This window comes from Nanorana parkeri, unplaced genomic scaffold (assembly GCF_000935625.1).
Source record: "Nanorana parkeri isolate BGI_ZX_2015 unplaced genomic scaffold, ASM93562v1 scaffold226, whole genome shotgun sequence".
Classification (NCBI taxonomy): domain Eukaryota; kingdom Metazoa; phylum Chordata; class Amphibia; order Anura; family Dicroglossidae; genus Nanorana; species Nanorana parkeri.
Genome location: NW_017306494.1, coordinates 221,898 through 242,063, shown reverse-complemented (window position 1 = coordinate 242,063; position 20,166 = coordinate 221,898). Strand labels below are relative to the sequence as shown.

Here is a 20,166-nt window from a genome sequence, read left to right as displayed (position 1 = left end):
CCCCCCCCCCCCCCCATATTAGGAAATCTTGTGCCGCCCATTTCATATAAGTCATCCTGTTGTGGACATACCCCCTGGGGGTGCATCATCTCATCACGTAGGCTGGGCTCACAGTACACAGTCCAGCTTGAGTTCTGCTTCATACAAACTACTGTAGGAAATGGCACCACCGATCTATGATGCTATCAGTCGATTAAACCAAACTAAAAGAGAAATATTACTTTTGGATGAAATTGGTCAAAATTTTTAAAACAAATTCTTCATTGTAATTTAGTTGGTCGAAACAAAACATTTATTGAGCTGTCATGGTGCTTTTGGTCGCTATGACTTTCATCATCAATCAGTTCAATTCTAAATGTCTTGGCCAGATTTCTTTCTTTATATCATTTGCCTTGTATGAGCTCAGCTACTCTCTTGGCTGATCCAGGTCATCAGAATGCAGCTTAGTTTGATATAGTGTATGTACACTGTAATAAAAATACTTTGTATTTCAGCTGTTGATCACTGCTCACTGAATGAACATGGCTGCGAGCATTTGTGTGTGAATGCTGATGGTTCCTTCACGTGCCAGTGCTTCGAGGGATATTTTCTCCGCAGTGATAAGAAGACATGTCAAAGTGAGTGACTTTCATGCTATACATACATAGAAAGATCATTGCATAATGTGATAGGATGTGCGATGTCCGCCCAGATATGTCAGCAATTGTTCCGGCATATGCTTTTCACAGCGATGGGGGGAACTTTATTTCATATATATGTAGCAAACAGAGCTGTCACAACCGTCATTTCCAGCTTCAGGGCTAGTAAAACCTAAAATGAAAGTCATACTGCATTCCCCTTAAAAATGCATTTTATGTACTTTATTTATTTATTGAATGATTCATTTAGTACTGTGCGTCTAGCTCACATCTATGCAATGCTGTTTAGCGCATTTTTACAAATTAGGACATGCAGCATTTGTGTGCATTTACATTTCTTAAAGCAGGACTCTAGGTAAATCAAATCTTAACCCTTGCCCGGAGTTCTGCTTTAACCCGATATTTGGCAGAGAATGGTAAAACATGGAAAAACAGATGATCAGTTGCTTCAGAAGGTCATGGAGAGGGCTGAAATAAATGAAAGGCCCCCTTCACACCGCTTCAGGGAGTTGTGGCGTGTTACAGCACACCTGCTAATATATGGTATTTTATGCATTCATGTGCATTGCATTAAGGCAGCCCAATAATTTTTCACGGGCTTCCACATCCTCCCAAAAAACTGACATATTGCTTTTTTTTCAGTGCATTGCACCACAATGTACATTGTTGTTATAAGCAACAACACAAGTGCACTGGGGGATGTTTGCAACAATAAAACAATGAAGAGATTGGATGTATAGAAAAAGAAAATCTAGCATAATGAAGGAAATGTAAAAACCTTAACAAGAGGTAAAACATGATAGCATGAAAAATTAAAACAATAATATATTTGTATAAATGAATATTACAAGTATTACAAATATATTGCTTAGTCCTGAGACTTCTGGTCCTTGGATGAAGGTTGTATTAGAAAATAAAAGAATAGTCATATATATATATCAAGAATGGGTGAATCACAACTGAGAGGAAATGTATGTTGAAGAATGAATTTAAATGAGTTCTAGATATGAAATATTAACTGCTGACTAGTGATGAAGCGAACACCCCCCTGTTCGGTTTGAATTCGAACTTTAGAACATGGAAAAAGTTAGACAGTTTACAATGGATCATGCAGTACATGCTCTCTGTCCCCCACAGGTAAAGACCCCTGCAAAACCTCTGAACATGGCTGTGAGCATCTGTGCGTCAACAATGAGAATTCCTATATGTGCAAATGCTTTGAAGGATACCAATTAGCAGAAGATGGAAAACGATGTCGAAGTGAGTACGGAAAATGCAGGAATTTTGATTTTGGTGTGTGTAAAGATGTCTGTGGCCACCTGAATATTGAGAGTATTGGGTTATAAGCTAAATAACAAAAACAATCTGTGTTTTCTCTTCATCTTTATTCTTCATTGATGCACCTTGCGTTAAGGCAGTCCAGTGCATATGGGGTCAGTGGAGAAGTTCCCCCTTACACTGGTGGTTAGTGGAAAAGTGCCCCCTTACATCAGTGGTAAGTAGAGAAGTGCCTTTACATTGGCGGTCAGTGCAAAAGTGCCCCCTTACATTGGTCGTCAGTGGAGAACTGCCCCCTTACATTGGTCGCCAGTGGAGAACTGCTCCCTTACATTGGTCGTCAGTGGAGAAATGCCCCCTTACATTGGTCATCAGTGGAGAACTGCCCTCTTACATTGGTCATCAGGAGAGACGTGCCCCCTTACATTGGTGTTTTTTTTTATAGAGAAGTTCTCCCTTATATTTGTGGTCAGTGTAGAGGTTCCCAATTGCATTGGTGGTCAGGGGACAAATGCCCCTTACATTGGTGGTCAGTGGAGATGTGCCCCTTAAATTGATGGTTTTTATAGAGCAGCACCCCCTTACAGTGGCGGAACTACCGCCGGTGCAGGCGGTGCGGGCGCCCGGGGCCTCAGGCTCTCGGGGGGCCCAGCAAGTTGCCGGCCGCCGGATCGTTATCCAGTGCGCTTTTAACAGCAGGCGATTGCTGTACGACTTACACAACCAATCGCCTGCTGAGGACTACAAATCTCAGCAGTACTTTATACAGAAATGCTATTGTTATATAAAGTATTGCTGGGATGTGTAGTTCTCTATAGCCTTTGCCATTCTGTATTGCTGTAAATATTAGGGCTGCACCATATATTGGCCGCCAAAACATATTGGCCAAAAATGGCACTTTTGGCATAATGCCGAAAGTGCAATTTTTCTGCTGATACAGCGGTGCATCCGTGCTTTATTTTTTCCCTTATATTGGTGGTCAGAAGAGACGTGCACCCTTACATTGGTGATCATTGGATAACTGCTTCCTTACATTGGTCATCAGTAGCGAGACCCCCCTTACATTGATGGTTTCCTTATAGAGAAGTGTGACCTTAAATTGGTGGTCAATGGAAAAATGCCCTCTTACATTATTTCTCATTATAGATGTGCCCCCCCTACATTGGTGGTCAGTAGAGAAGATTTCCCTTACATTGGCTGTCAATGATAAAGTACCTTCTTACTTCCATGATCAGTATAACTAAGCTACCTGGGTCAGTGGTGCCATTTAATTCTTACAGAATTCCAAAGCTGCTGAGTGGGGCTCTGCCAAGTGATGCCAAACTCAGAGCAACGCAGGAGATCAATCTGTCTGAGCTCTGCATGACCTCTGATGTGTGGTATACCTTATAAAACATAGAAAAGATTGCAGAAATGCTGTTCCTCTTCTTCCCCAATTCAGCAGGCAAGGCTCCTCCTCTGTCAGTATAAATTAAAAATGTCAGCTGGTGTGCAGAGGATAATTGGAATTAAATTCCCAATTACAGATGATCATGTAGTTTAGAGAAAAGAAAGTTTATACTTAATGGAAGTGTTACATTGACTTGTGGTTCTGTTGTAATTGCTATGTAGCAGAAAGGTGTGAATACGTACTCCCCTGTCTGATGGACCCCATTGGGAAATGACAGCACACGTTCCACACTTTATAGATAGCTGTGTCCTATACAGCCATGCACGGTCCTCTACAGAGACCTGATGCCAGTTTAATGTCATTTTGGTTGTTTACAAATGCTGACATATTCCGCATTGGGAAACTAGAAGGGACATTTTTCTACCCTCCGCTGTGCTGTGGGGCTGCACATTCCTCCATCTTTGCCTCATTTCTTCTAAATTAGAAAGAAGCAGATCTCGGCTGTGTGGATGTCAAATTCTCATAACGGCATAAAGAACTGCACAAAAATAGATGTTTAGTTTGCTTTGGTTGGCGCCTAATTCGGACTTAAAGTTCCAGCATATCCTATCCTGTTATAACATCAGACTAGAGTTGTTTTTCATAATACAATCAAAGCTCACTTGAAAAAATCCCTTTTATGTACTGAGATGCTGCTCCTCCATGTGTAAAAATGTTAGTTTCCTGCAGAATCGGCTTGTCCCCTGAGCAATAGGATATCCTGCAATGTCCTATGGAGCTACCTTGTGTGTGCTAGTAAGCTCTTCACAGACACATGGTTACAGCAAGGCATACCTCTCCCTGCTTCCCCTCCTCCTTCCTCTTGTTCCTTGCTTTCCCCTCCCTTCTTTAGACTAGTAGATTGAATGCTGCTGGAGATTGTGCTCTGTCCCTTATGATCTAGTACTGGACAGGAAGTTCAGGGTATTGGAGCTGAGAGAGTTGGAGCTGTTTGGAAACATGATGACTATAAGTGTTTGGGCGAAAATGTAAAGAAATACTTTGCTGGGCGACGTATATTTGTTTGATTTGGATTCAGTATTGGGAAAAGTTTGAGAGTTTACTACTACTTTAAGCCTGACTTGACATCCCTGGAGCATGAGATAAGACACCATTCCATCTGCAAATAGCAGATTTTAGTTTTCATCAATAACTGCTGGTCCACTTCTCAGTTTCATTTCAGGAGGCACTTCAGGCTCTTTCAGGCAGTCTAATATGTTAGTTCCGGGTTGGTTGAGGGGGATGATGGAAATGTAATATAAAAAAGAATAATTGGCAATAACATATGGTAATCAGCTCTATTGTCAGTAGATTATCCTTTCTGGATCTTTCATATTTACCATTCATGAGAGAAATTGTCAATCACCACAAGCCATCTTCTAATACAAATGCTGGTGGACTGGCCGTAATGCTGATCCTACAGCTTCACAACTTAGTAAATGACCAAATTAGCAACAAGCATGCTAGCCAGGAGCTCTAGGCTGGCCATACATTAGTCATTTGTATGGCCTTGAATCCCCCACTTAAGGTGCCCATACACTTTACAACCATCGCAAGACCTTAGTCTTGCGATGATTGTAAAGTAATTAAAAAAACGTACGATCTGCCCATCTTGGACAGTCAGATCGTACTCTCGATCATCGCAAGCCCACCCCCCTGAGGGGCGGGCTTCCGAAGACCGCAATTCTGAACGGGCAGCGTGCGCACACCGGCCCGTTCGGCATTTGTCTCCCGAGCACCGTTCAAACCAGCCGAAAATCGTACGATTCTCGGCTGGTTTTCTAGCGTGCTCCTTAGACAAAAGACGTGCGACGGTACAGTAGAAACGGTCGCACGTCTTCGTTCACACTGCTCGATTCTCGTACGATCGCGGGATTTCCCGCGATTCTCGTACAAGAATCGAGCAGTGTATGGGCACCTCTACACTAAACAGCATGGGCGGAGAAATCCCCTTGCCGGGCTATAGTATTCCGATAGCAGTGGGTGTGCTGCTCTCAGAATACCTGCACAGTGATTGCAGCTGATTGCTTAACCGATGATATTCGGCCCAGCTTTTTTGACAAAAGTCATTTAAAAAATCAAGGAGTGGGGGGTCGCAAGGGGGTCGCACAATGGTCATATTGACTTGGCTGAAATTCAATCAGTGTATGGCCAGCTTTAGGTGGCTGCATACTTCTTCAAACCAGAGACTCGCTTAGCATTGAAGCTGTAGGACCAGTATGCACACCAAGGAGTTGCCATCATAATAAGGTCGGTAAGTGCAGCTCATGTTACACAAAAAGTTGATTCCATATGTTGTTGGCATAGGCGTGTGCATGGGGTGTGCTGGGTGTGCCTGGGCACACTCTAATCAATCAGAGCGCAACACCGAAACCGCAATATTAAGCACCATATTTTTAGTCACTGAGCCGATGGAGAGATCACAAAGATCTCACTGTGACTGGCTCAGCGATACAGAGCGTAGAAGCACTTGCCACTTACATTCCTCACATAGCAGTCCTCAGTGAAGCTTCCCAGGCTTCCGATCCAATCAGGAAGCCAAGTGGGTGGTCACATGACTACCTGCCAGACTCCCTGCTTCATTACTGCACCCCTGCTGGAAGAGGTTAGGGACAGTTGAAAATATGTAAATCCGGGATGCCTCGGGTCTGTATATGTACAGTATGTATTATATATATTTTGTATATATATACTGTATAAGTGTGTGTTTGTTTGCACACCCTAATGCAGTAGGCTGAGCACGCCTATGATTGTTGGTAATATTTTACAATGGATCACGCAGTACATGCTCTCTATCCCCCACAGGTACTGACTAGTGATGAAGCGAACACCCCCCTGTTCGGTTCGAATTCGAACTTTAGAACATGGAAAAAGTTAGACAGTTTACAATGGATCATGCAGTACATGCTCTCTGTCCCCCACAGGTAAAGACCCCTGCAAAACCTCTGAACATGGCTGTGAGCATCTGTGCGTCAACAATGAGAATTCCTATATGTGCAAATGCTTTGAAGGATACCAATTAGCAGAAGATGGAAAACGATGTCGAAGTGAGTACGGAAAATGTGGAAGTTTTGATGTACGTGTTACTGATAAAGCTGGCTGTGGTCATACAGATATTGTAGTTGGGTTATGGACTGAAGAAGAATACAGATGTGTTTTCTCTCCACCTTTATTTGTCCATTTTATGAGTTCATATAATCATCCATGTGCATGGTCCGTGACAATATAGCTACATTGTTCTCTCACTGAGCACGCTCTATGTTGTGGATTGCAGTTGGCGTCCCCGGTTCGAATCCCGGTCAGGTCACTATCTGCAAGGAGTTTGCATGTTCTCCCTGTGCTTGTGTGGGTTTCCTCCAGGTAATCCGGTTTCTTCCCACACTCCAAAGACATGCTGGAAGGCGGGGGGGTGCGGCCCACACCCCAGTGCCACCATTGGAGGGGTGACACCAAAATGACTGACAGTTATTTTGGTGTCGCCCCTATGAAAAACTAGATCCATCGCACTCCTGACCGCTTGTCTCCAAAGGAAATCAGACGGGTGCTGCGGTGATCGACGGATGGCAACCGTCATACAACAGTAGAAGCAGGGACTCCGGCACTCCAGTATAAGCGTAAAAAGACTTATTTATTGAGAAGGTGCCACATATCACATTGACGCCTGCCGGCGGCCATCCTGGTGATGGACGCCTGCAGAGAGAGGAGGGAACGTTCACCCGGTGGGATGAGGTATGCCACCGGGTCCCTTCCTCTCTCCTGATACTGTCGGGCTCTCGGTCTGTGACCGAGTGCCCGACTTTTCATAGGGGGTAGAAGCAGGGACACCGGCACTCCAGTATAAGCGTAAAAAGACTTATTTATTGAGAAGGTGCGACATATCACTTGTGTAAATTGCCAGTGCTATATAAATACCTGTAATAATAAAACAAGAACAGGCTCTGTCCCGTCCGCCCCTCCCCCAGCCATGGCCCCAGTTGGTGTGACCGTTCTTTCTAGTCCAAGACCCGTGGGCAACTTCCTCTTTGACATAGCAGTTTTTGTCATACCTCTGCCAAACCATAGGTCAGGGGTAGGCAACCTCGGCACCCCAGCTGTGGTGAAACTACAAATCCCACAATGGCTTTGTCTCTGAGAATTGCAGTCGTGACTTGCAATGCATCATGGGACTCGTAGTTCCATAACAGTTAGAGTCCCAAGGTTGCCTACCCCGGCTTTAGGCATTTCTCCAACAGTTGAAGACGTGCAGGAGATTGCTGTGCTGTTGCTAAGAAGAGGTTCTTTTCGATAAATGCAGGTTGGGACATTGAAGGTTCATTGTATGTACTCGGTCCACTTGTGTCTTCCTGAGCCCCCAACTTTGGAGAAAAGGGGAGTTCTCCTTTAATATACATCACCTTTCCACGTACTCTAATGGCTGGGGGTCCCAGATCCAGCAATCCCATCATTAATATGACCTTCTACATGGAGGACAGAAGGAGTTAAAGCCCAGGAATTGCACAGTAGGATTTGTCTGCGCTGGCAAACCAGCCGACACAAAGAATACAAATCAGAGCGGAACAGTTGGTGAGAAATTTTGGAAACATAATCCGTTCCTGTGTGCAGCTTAATGCTCCGGCGATCCCAGGAATCTATATGATTGAATGAAGCTTGGCAAGTGATTACATTGGGGGCAGGGAGGAATCATTCATGATGAGTCTGGCCCGTGGAGGGGAAGGAGCGGGGACGCTCAGCACAGTTCACCCTTTTCCAGACCTTTGCTGGATGTGTCACTCTCACAGCTGGGACGTGACTCCAGGCGCTCTGACGGATAATGCCGCCTCATTCAGGGTGATGGTGTGAGCTGCGGCATCTGTTACATTGCCGAGCGGCACATCTATTTTTTATCCAAAGTTTCACACATTGCAATAAAATAGATCTGCAGACACAAGCACATAGCAGGTTGGGTTCTCTGTTTTTTTCCCTTAAAGAACAATGAAACACCTTACCCTTGAAGTGATGCTACTGCAAGGGTTAAGTGCTCTTTTTGTCTAGGACAGTGGTGGCAAACCTTGGCACTCCAGCTGCTTTGGAACTACAAGTCCCATGAGGCATTGCAAGGCTCTGACAGCCACAGATATAACTCCCAGAGGCAGATGCATGTTGGGATTTGTAGTTTTGGCACAGCTGGAGTGCCAAGGTTCGCCACCACTGGTCTAGGAGGTTCAAATAAAACCAAAATCCTCACTTAATCCTCGGTCCCGCTGGGCTGCTAGACGCGTCCCCACAGCCTTTTCTCCCCTGGCCTCCAGTGGTCACCTGTTCTGGCTCACCTCTATCCCCCTCCAGCTGTGGCATATCCCTCAGCGTCCTCACGTCTAATGCAAGTCAATAGACCTGCAGAGGTCCTTAGCCTGCCGGTGCCCAGGGGAAAAGAGGCTACAGGGACCACAAAGAGTGCGTTCCAGAACGTTTGGCACGCACGCACTTTTTGCAAGACCGCAGTGGACTGGAACGCAGGCACTAATGTGCCACGTATTGGGGTGCGGGTGCAGGAAGCTGGCTGGGTTGCGTTCCAGTACATTCCGGAGGCCAAACGCTCTGGAACGCACTCTCTGTGGTGTGAACCGGCCCTGCAGATCAGGTGAGTATATCATTTTTATTGGAGCCCCCTAGACAAAAAGAGCACTTAACCCTTGCAGTGCTGCGAGGTAGACCCACTGCAAGGGTAAGTTTTTTTAATTCTTGGAGTTCTTCTTTAATCCTTCAGTGGTCAGAGGTCACTGAAACCTAGATAGCGAAAGCTGGCCATACACTACTAGATCTTCTACCGTGTTTCCCCGAAAATAAGACAGTGTCTTATTTTTTTTTTTCACGAAAAAAGACACTAGGTCTTATTTTCGGGGGATGTCTTACCTGGCTGCAGCTGTCCGCTCTGCCGTTCATTACCCCACCCCCAACTCTGTATTCTGACAGCCGGCACCCATCGCTATCACAATACTGCAGTCACTGGCCGGATATTTTCAGCCTGACACCTTCAACAAAACTTGACTCAGCAATCAACTGTTGTCGAGCCGGCACAGCCGCACACTGTGATTGGCTGGATTTGGTAACAGTGTATGGCCGGCTTTATCAGCATCAGTATACATTGGTCACCTCTAGCCCAATGAATTTTCGAGGGGCCCCTTGGCTTTTATATGTCGTCAGTCTTCTGCGTTTATTGCACATTGAGTGGGAGAATCACGATTATGCAGAGAGAGAGAAAGAGCCTAGAGCAGCATTTTCTGCCAGAAAGGTGTCTATCAGCCCTTCTGTTACCTTTGTCCATCCAAGCAAGATTGTTAAAGCTGCACTCCAGGCCGCCAGCTACATACACACATTAAACCCACATTTAGGAGCTTTTTTTACCTTACAAACGTTTTATATTTCTGTCCATCCACTTCTGCAATATACACAGCTCTGCAACACCACACAACCATGATGCCTTCCCTGCCAGACCTGATTTCTCTCTGCTGCAATGAAATAAAATGGACAGGCCTTGTCCCTCCCCCGCCTGTGACTGGACATAAAGGAGAAGCAGCAGACTGATGATCTCACCTCTCTGTCACTCTGCTTTCTCCTTCTATCAGTATGTTCCTTGTTAGCACATGAGCACTGCAGGGAAACTGATTGGATCCTTGTGCTGTTTTTCCTTCTCCCGGTAGAGGTGCCGGGAGTCAGAATGTGACGTCACTCTGGTCCAGGCCCCTCTATAGGACTTGTGAGGGAGCTGTAAGCAATTCTCGTATGGATGGAGCTCCCTCGCAGCCATAGCTCCAGCCCACCCCACCTTAGGCTCAGGCCGGGCAGCATATCTTGAATGGCCGCTTGGCAGGAGAACCGACAGTGCTGTGCTAGGGGGAGGCTGAGGCGTCTCTCACCTAGAAAAGTGGAAGCAGGCCCGGATTCCCCACAAGGCCACCGAGGCTGCAGGTCGCAGAGGGGCGGCAGGGCACAGAGGGGCGGCAGCGGTGTCCTTGTGGGGAAGTTGCCCTCTCTACATTCAGTCCTGCTTTGCACTGTAACACTGCCGCTCCGTGTAGACTGTAGACTGTGAGAGGGGAGAGTACTGTGCTAGAACTCCTGTATTGGCGTTCACAGGGTCAATAAAGAGAATCTGTCACCTCCAATTGCTATCACACAGGGGATTGTTTTCTCCTGTGTGATAGCAATAAAGTTAGGTGGGAAAAAAATGATTTTTAAAAAAAATTATATGAAATAATGAAATAAAAAAATTAAAAGGTGATTAAAAAGTAAAAAATAATGAGAAAAAAATTATTAAAAAATAAGAAAATAATTATAAAAAATAAACAATAATAAGCAACGGGAGGGGGGCGCATCGCAGAACCTGGCCTTGGGGCAGCAGGGAGACCAAATCCGGCTCTGAGTGGAAGGCATGTGGCGACCCACTGAACATGGGGTCGCGACCCACTATTGGTTCACGACCAACCAGTTGAGAACCAAGGCTCTAGAGAGGCAGAGTCAGCTATCAATCAGGTAGCGGGATCTTTTCTGGTTGCAGCACAGCTCTGTGCTACACAGCATACACAGTGGCAGGCGGTAGCCCACTATATACTGAGTTTTGGATCACAGGGGGACATTAGTAATTTTGCTTTCAACCCCCTGTTACTTTTCTCAGTGGGTTACGCTCGATCACCATAGTCACATGACCAGCAAATCCAATCTTGTCCTGCTGTGATCTGCCACCCGCCGCATGCTGGGTCCCATGCCTCCATCTTGTTCCTTACATCAGGAGCCAGCTGTCTCTTCCTGGTTTTTGCAGCTGATGATGCATTGCTGGGTATACCCCCCTGCAGCTTCTTTATGGACGCCGCAGTATGGATATCCCAGGAGGTTGCTGCAGCAGGGCTGACGTCATCCTGGCCTTGGCAAGAATGGAGGCAAGGGGCACGTTGGTTTTCTTTTGCTTCAACAAAATTTGCATAGATCTTTCACTAGGACATTGTGTGAGTTGAGCTGCTCAGTAAAGGAACTCTGGCTTGATATGTGTCTCAGCAGCACACTCTAGCGGAAGGTGATGGTATTGCACTTACTATTCAAACCATAGCTGCAAAACTTAGATCAGGGGTGGGCAACCTCCTCACTCCAGCTGCAGTGGAACTACAAGTCCCATGAAGCATTGCAAGACCCTAGCAGCCACAGGCATGACTCCTAGTGGCAGATGCATGCTGGCATTTGTAGTTTCGGCACAGCTGGAGTGCCAAGGTTGCCCACCCATGGTTAAAAAAGTTAAAGCAAATACAATACAATATAATACGATGTAAGCAGACCACTAATGTTGCCTCTGCAAAAGCAGACCACTAATTTTGCCTCTTTCTACCGATTCTTCCAGGGTGTGGAGAAGGACCCGTGGACTTAGTGTTTGTCATCGACGGATCGAAGAGTCTTGGCGAAGACAATTTTGAAATTGTAAAGCAGTTTGTAATTGGGATTATAGACTCTCTGGAAGTCTCACAGAAAGCTGCCCGTGTGGGTTTAGTACAATATTCCACTCATGTCCGCACAGAGTTCACCATGGCCCAGTACAGCTCGGCCAAAGAGATGAAGAAAGCCGTCTCCCAGGTGAAATATATGGGCCGAGGCTCCATGACGGGACTGGCCCTGAAACTCATGTATGAGAAAAGCTTCTCGGAGGTTCAAGGTGCCAGGCGACGCTCCATGGGTGTCCCCAGGGTGGCTATTGTGTTTACCGATGGCCGAGCACAAGATGAAGTCACAGACTGGGCAAGCAGAGCCAAAAAGAGCGGTAATATAGCTTTTCTGTCATCAAGGACAATGTTTCCATTGACATGATTTCATTTTTTGATTTATTTTGATGTATCTTTTGCTGATGCAGCTACAGACAGGGCTGAATGTACTGTAAGGCACTAATGGGCCACCGTCCGGGGCAGCACGATAGGAAGGGGGAGCAGGTACCAATGTACAATATTTATCATTTATAACACATAGAGGGGAATTTATCGAAACTGGAGCAGACAAAATCTGGAGCAGTTGCCTGTGGCAACCAATCGGCTTCTCTATTTCATTTTAAAAGTTAATTGAACAAACTGAAGAGAGAAGATGATTGGTTTCTATGGGCAACTGCTCCAGATTCTGTCTCCTCCAGTTTTGATACATTCCCCCATTTAGTTTTATTTTTGCCTTCTCTGGTTATTAGTGGAGTCTGAACTGAAGGAAGCATGGGTAATAGGGCATGTTTAGGGGAGTCACAAGGCTATCTGTAACTCAGATACAGTACCCCTATCTCCTCTTTCTCTGTCAGGAGGTGGCCATAGTTGCTTATCTGATTGGTAGATATCGCAGTTCAGTGGTAAAAAAAAAACAGCTTGCTGCCCCAAATAGCAAAATGAATGAATACACGGCTCAAATGTTGGCTGATTTCTGCTAAATTGGGCAATATTTGAGCCATCGGTGGTCCTGTCTGCATCATGCTAAACAGCGTGCATTAAGAAATCGCCACCTCCTGGCTGTTGTATTCAGATAGCCGCGACACCCACAGCTGTCCCAATCAGTGATGGCATCTGCTAGGTTGTAGTAACCGTTCACCCGGCTCCTTCGAATTTGAAATAGAATTTTGTGGAAAGAAGTCGGCTGAACAGTTACTAAAACCATCACTGATCGGGTATGCAGACAGCTAGGGTGTCGTGGCTATCTGAATACAACAGCCAGCAGGTGGTGATTCCTCCATCTACACTGTTTAGCTTGCATAGGGGAACCAGTTGATTTAGAAATCTAGTCACGTGTGGCCAGCTTACCACTGCTTCAACAAAATGCATTGCATTTAAAAGGAAAGGTAACGGAGTTCTAGTGCAGGGCTGGACAAATCCCAGGAGCCGATTAGCTAATGATCCTTTAAAATTACAATTGGCTCCTAACTCTGCAAGGTTTTTCTTTAGTTGTTAATGGAGCTGACTCCTAGAAAATTACCTGCTGGCTCCTAGAAAATGACCTGCTGGCTCCTAGAAAATGTCCTGCTGACTCCTAGAAAATGTCCTGCTGACTCCTAGAAAATGTCCTGCTGACTCCTAGAAAATGTCCTGCTGACTCCTAGAAAATGTCCTGCTGGCTCCTAGAAAATGACCTGGTAGCTCCTAGAAAATTACCTGCTGGCTCCTAGAAAATGACCTGGTAGCTCCTAGAAAATTACCTGCTGGCTCCTAGAGAATGACCTGCTGGCTCCTAGAAAATGACCTGCTGACTCCTAGAGAATGACCTGATGGCTCCTAGAAAATGACCTGACTCCTAGAAAATGACCTGGCTCCTAGAGAATGGCCTGCTGGCTCCTAGAGAATTACCTGCTGGCTCCTAGAAAATGACCTGCTGACTCCTAGAGAATGACCTGCTGGCTCCTAGAAAATGACCTGCTGGCTCCTAGAAAATAACCTGGTAGCTCCTAGAAAATTACCTGCTGGCTCCTAGAGAATGACCTGCTGGCTCCTAGAGAATGACCTGCTGACTCCTAGAGAATGACCTGCTGGCTCCTAGAAAATTACCTGCTGGCTCCTAGAGAATGACCTGCTGGCTCCTAGAGAATGTCCTGCTGGCTCCTAGAAAATGACCTGCTGGCTCCTAGAAAATGTCCTGCTGACTCCTAGAGAATGACCTGCTGGCTCCTAGAAAATGACCTGCTGGCTCCTAGAGAATGACCTGCTGGCTCCTAGAGAATGACCTGCTGGCTCCTAGAAAATGTCCTGCTGACTCCTAGAGAATGACCTGCTGGCTCCTAGAGAATGACCTGCTGACTCCTAGAGAATGACCTGCTGGCTCCTAGAGAATGACCTGCTGGCTCCTAGAGAATGTCCTGCTGGCTCCTAGAAAATATCCGGCTGGCTCCTGGATTCAATATTACTTTCCAGTCCAGTGTGCCAAGAGGACAGCATGGTCCCTCCATAGTCCTATCTACAGTGCTATTCACAGGAATGCAATGAGGATAGACAAATGGGAGCTGTCAGTGCTGACTTGTTTATAAGGGGTGCAGGCTCCAGGGCTACCATGCTGACAGTCTGAGTTACTGACCTGGAACAAGGATATGTGACCTCTGAAAAGTCTGACCTCCAATCCTACTTCAAGGCAAAGCGCAGAACTCCGGAGGATCCTGTAAGGTGACAGCCGAGCTCTTTCAATAAGGATTGCTTCCAGAAGGGCAATGGTAGATTAATGACGACTTACAGTACGGTCTCGCCTCACTGCCTGCTGCCTGAGATGGAAAATGATAGTGTTCATCATCTCACTCGGCTGCTCCGGGAAAGTGAACTCGAGGTCATAAAGCAAAATATATTTTGTGACAGGCGGTAGGAAGTGTGAACATATATCTGTTGAAGGAAAACTCGGGTGTCTTCTCGGGGGACACATTTTTTAGGTTATCATTGTAGTATTGATGTGACACCCCAATGCTGTTCCATATTTGAATTGTATTCTATGTACCAATAAGTCATATTTCCCTGTAGTGGTCATCTATATATCATGGGTGCGTCATAACGCTCATCCAGCTAATGGAGACACGTTTGGTCCGTGTCAGTGATTCATCAGGTAGTGGAGAGAGGATTCAGGGCATGCACCTTTAAAGTGACATTAAAAGCTCCATTCACACCTCCGTGTAACGGGAACACGCGTCGCGTTTGTGTATGTTCTATCACACGTCGCCTATTGATTTCAGCGGGTGCCGCACACAAAAACAGAACAGTAGGTTACATAGCAGAATGTTTTTTTTTTCACCACGCGTTTGTGTCTAAAGGTGCCCATACGCCTTACAATTATCGGCTGTTTTTTGTATGCGGTCGCGCTTTCGTCCGATATTCGTAAGGTTGATGGGCGGAGTACAACCGCAAATACTGTACAATCGTACGACTTTTGACTATCCAGCAGGTTAGAAAACTTTGGACGATCGTACGATTTTCGCAAGCTTGGTGGCGTTTCCGTACGTCAAAATTCGTACGATTTACACTGCTCATGCGCGAACGAAAATAAGTGCGGTCCATTACTGCAATTCGTCCAGGTGATTTTTTTTAACTACAGCTGATTGGACCTTGCGATAATTGGGGCAGGATGGGGCCGCCGTACAGAAATTGTATGACGGTTCGATCATCGGACAAAAAGTTTTGTCGCAAGGTGTATGGGCAGCTTAACGCTCATTTATTTGAAGTTCCTTGTCATATAAACATTTTACATGACAAGGAACTTCAAATAAACGAACATTGTGCTATCCTAAAAGGATCTGGTGTGCTGGTGACATTTCGCTGATATTTGCGGCGCCATCCACAGTCACGGCGAGAACCCCTCCCCCATTACAAGGGACTTTCGGTAAGGAGTGCAGCAAGGCAAAGAAAAGTATCTAACACTCAGCAAGCTTTTTCCCAGCCGTATTTGGGTGATGTTAACAAGTAATGGCACCTGAAGCGTATTGCATTTTTGACGTGTTCCATGAATGCGCATCAGTGCAGGAATTTTGTGCACGTTCATGGAACTCGAAGGTGTGAACGGGGTTTTAAGTTTACGTTTTTTCACCTCCCCAATGCTGGTGTAATGACTTCCCTTATATGATGTCTCTTGATGCATACAACTTCTTCCATCCACCCGTTTAAAGTCGCCCCCTTAGCGCTGGTGCAGCTGTCTGAGGCATCATTGTCTGCTTCTTCTCACGGTGTGTGTGCTCCCAGCTTCACATTGCCTCACTCCTCCTTCTGTCACCCCTGTGTGTGTGCTCCCAGCTTCACATTGCCTCACTCCTCCTTCTGTCACCCCTGTGTGTGTGCTCCCAGCTTCACATTGCCTCACTCCTCCTTCTGTCACCCCTGTGTGTGTGCTCCCAGCTTCACATTGCAGCTTCACATTGCCTCACTCCTCCTTCTGTCACCTCTGTGTGTGTGCTCCCAGCTTCACATTGCCTCACTCCTCCTTCTGTCACCCCTGTGTGTGTGCTCCCAGCTTCACATTGCCTCACTCCTCCTTCTCCAGATCAGATTCATTACCCTGCAAAATATTATTTTTACTTTGTGCCCAAGCACTTACAGCCATCATGTTTCAGAACAGCTGGCTCCAAGTCACTCGGCTCAGCTTGCCTGAACTTCCTGTCCAGTACAAGATCACGATGGACAGAGCAGCCTGCAGCAGCTGTCCATCTACTTCCTTGGAGAATGGAGGAAGGAGGAGCTGGGAGCTGGGGAGTGTCTTGCCTTGCTGTGTCTGTGTGTCTGTCAATATCTAGATGTATCTTGCTGCACTCCTTACCCGATAATGTTGGTAATCTGTGGAGTCCAGGTGGGTGCTCGCAGTGACCACAGACGGCACCATGAACTATGCCATCCAAATGCAAGCCCTTCGGGGGCCGCACAGGCTGAGAATGACGAGCCTGATGAAGGGGACCCTGTGCGGCCCCCGAAAGCGCTTGCATTTGGATGGCATTGGTTTGTCAATAAATGGACTCATTTCACTTAACCAATGGTGTGCTGGTGACATCTTTTGAAATCATTGTGTGTTTGCGGAGATGCCCACAAGGATGGCTCCATAGGACCCTGCAAGGGAAAGGAGCCGCCCTAAAACAGGGTATCATGACCAGCAGGAAATGAAAACTTTATACATCAAGGAGCAGCATCCATTGTAAGTGATTTCATCAGCATCTGAAAAAGCTTAAAAACATTTTGACTTTAATATGACTGTAAGGGTATTGGGCTGCTGTCCTGGAATGGCTAATATTGTAGCCGGCCTTCCCTCCACATCGTGTCCCCTTGTAGCTGCATTGATCACAGTGGAAAGGTTCTGTCATCCTAGATTGCACAGCAGACCATTGGCTCCTCTCATGGGTGGCCAGCACAGGTCACTCAGAGGTTGTTGTGGATTTAATGGCCATGATGTCATTATGCGGTATTCTTTTTGTCTCCTTCTCAGGCGTCACCATCTACGCTGTCGGTGTGGGCAAGGCCATTGATGAGGAGTTACGAGAAATCGCTTCAGCTCCACATGAGAAGCATGTGATTCACGCTGATGACTTCAGCTCCATGGGATATATCACTGAGAAGTTGAAGTCCAGCATCTGCGAAGGTACTGCCATACATTATAGATGGTGGGGATTGTAGAACCCACCCCCATGGACCTGTCAGGACCATAACATTGATGAGACTTTGATGGACCTCCAGCAGCTTCTTGTCTGTTTTGTGTTATGTAATGACAGTGAGGTATGTGACATCTTCATCAGGGCAGGCAGAACGTAACCCAAAGCCATCAGGTGATCACATTCATTGATGTCTCTTATTAAATGGGTAATCTGTTTTGGGCGGGCTCATCCATCAACCACCATTCCCAGGTTTGCATTAGTTGATCCTACTCAAAATGAGGAATTAAAGCGGAACTCCAGCCACAAAAACTTTACATATTTTCTTCCATAGCATATAGATCCACCTTATGTGCACCAAATGTCATCACTGTGCTGCAAATGGCCTGTGCAGGGAGCATAGCTGTGGGAGGAGCCCAGCAGGCCCTGCCCACTACAGGCTGCCTTCACAAAACTGCAGAAGGGGCGGAGACCAGACCAGTCACTCTGCACAGTGTAGATAAACCCTAACAATGGACTTCTCCTATTTGCTAGCTTTTGGCCTGTTAAATATACCAATAAAGCTGTTGATCCTGACAGAAATCCAGCACTGTCCTGTGCACTCTGCAATTTTATCTCAAACAATGTTAGAACTTGAGAACATCTCCCCACCATGTTATAGAGATGAGGAGAGGTGTTCTGTAGTCCTAACATATTTTTCTCCTAGGGTGGCAATTGTGCTGTGAATGTTGACACCCTAGAACAGGAAGTGTGTTACTGGCAGGATCACCAGGTGGAAATAATGGGGAAAAACCTTAGAACAGTAATGCAGCCACCACGTCTAAGGACTGATAAGTTGCAATATATGACATTTATGTAGCGCCCTCTAAAATGTCGCTATTCAATTTAGAGATACCTGGACTGTAACCAGTCTAGATACTGATTATACTATATTCTTGGGTTTTCAATATACAGTGACAGGGGTTAAATACAGAGTTTTTACCATTCACCCGAGGTGAACAATCTTTGCTCCGAGTGCTCCTTCTTAAGCTTATTTTCACTAAAGTATTGATCATTCCCAATTCTATACAGTGCATCATGCATCAGATTATTATTATGGATCATAACAAAGTTATGGCGTTTAAACTCACTGGGGAGCTGTATGGGTAAAAATATGGCGATGCGGTTGCTGATTTGTTTCTTAAAGTGCAAGCTCTTGGGCTTTAATTCCAAGTAGATCACTGACCTGTAACAAATATGGAGGATGGGAGTTCACTGGCAGCATGCTTGTTCCAAGTAAGTCACTCACTAGGTAGGAAAGCCTGGACGAGGAGGAGAGCCACGCAGCTTGCTCTCCAGAAATCTAAACTCCGGCCCAAATGTTTCTGAATCCTCTGACAGGTTTATAAGTCTTTGTTACTCTTCTGGGGAGATTTCCCTTCATAGCACAGTGGTGTAGTGGTTACCGCTTCTGCCTTGTGGCACTGGGGGTCCCTGGTTCCAATCCTGGTCATCTGCAAGGAGTTTGCATGTTCTCCCTGTTCTTGCGTGGGTTTCCTCCGGGTATCCTGCTTCCTCCCACACTCCAAATACATGCTGGAAGGTTAATTGGCTCTCCTCTAAATTGGCCCGGCAAGTATCTATGCTAGATAGGGACCTTAGATTTTAAGCTCCTTGAGGGCAGGGACTGATGTGAATGTGCACTGCGTAAATTGTCGGCGCTATATAAATACCTGTAATAAATAAATACATTTATTATCCCTGTGATACAAGAAATCAGAGGACCGGGATCAAAGGGACAGAACAATAAAATAAATATCACAGAGGTTCTAGCCCTTCCCAACTCTACTAAAAGGTGTCTCTGCCTGGTTAGATTTCCCCTCACTTCCTATTCCTGAGACAGGAAGTGAGACGAAATCTCTTTCATAGTATACAGACAGCAATACATTTCTGAACCAGGTTCTAATACTTCCCTACCATATCAAATGTGTGCCTGGAGGCGGGCTTTAAAGACAGCAATCATCTGTCTAGTCCAGGACTAGGCAAGTCCGGCCCTCCAGCTGTTTTGGAGCTACAAGTCCCATGAGGCATTGCAAGACTGGCAGTTACAGGCATGACTTACAGAGACAGGCATGTTGGGATTTCTAGTTAAAGCACAGCTGGAGGGCCACTGTTGCCTACCTTTGATCTAATCTGACAGGTTCCCTTTAAGATGGCAGATCAGAAGATGTCATACAATGAGTCACATAGGCATCAGACAGAACCTTCCCTTCACGGTGAGCCATCTAGTGGCCAATTGCCAGAACATGGACCAGAATACGAGAAGTCATTTAATGCTTGCAGATACAAAGTGACTAACACTCATTTCTTTTCAGGCTGGACCAACTGGAAGGCAAATACTGAAATATCTAATGAAGGTGAGCGCTGTGCTCTGTTATATTTAAAGTGTATATAAACCCCCCACCTCCTAGAATGACAGGACACTGACCTGTAAGGTGATGGGACTATACTGGAACGTGACCCCTCATTTTATTAGTGATAGAAATCATTGCATGTTACAGTGTATGTGAATGAAATAAACACAAACATCTGGTACCACCCCTAAGAATATCGCACTATTTAGAGCAATCAAAACACTGCAAATACCTGTTTTATCCCATTGTCTGTGGTCATGTGACTGATTGGTCACCTCTTCTCGGAGGGCTGGAGTTGGAGACTGCTTGGCTGTCAAGTCTAACAATGGAGGGCTGGATGGGGAA

At 45.9% G+C, this 20,166-nt stretch overlaps 1 protein-coding gene across 2 annotated transcripts in view; it reads left to right on the top strand.

Annotated features, from left to right (window-relative positions):
- MATN2 (matrilin 2) overlaps window positions 1-20,166 on the top strand; it is an 84,789-nt gene that overhangs the window by 57,355 nt on the left and 7,268 nt on the right. For both annotated transcript variants that reach the window (XM_018556166.1, XM_018556167.1), the window contains 6 exons: window positions 495-617; window positions 1,776-1,898; window positions 6,270-6,392; window positions 11,714-12,127; window positions 17,266-17,418; window positions 19,783-19,824. In XM_018556166.1, the coding sequence (XP_018411668.1) occupies window positions 495-617; window positions 1,776-1,898; window positions 6,270-6,392; window positions 11,714-12,127; window positions 17,266-17,418; window positions 19,783-19,824 (978 nt within the window). The remainder of the gene's footprint in view (window positions 1-494; window positions 618-1,775; window positions 1,899-6,269; window positions 6,393-11,713; window positions 12,128-17,265; window positions 17,419-19,782; window positions 19,825-20,166) is intronic.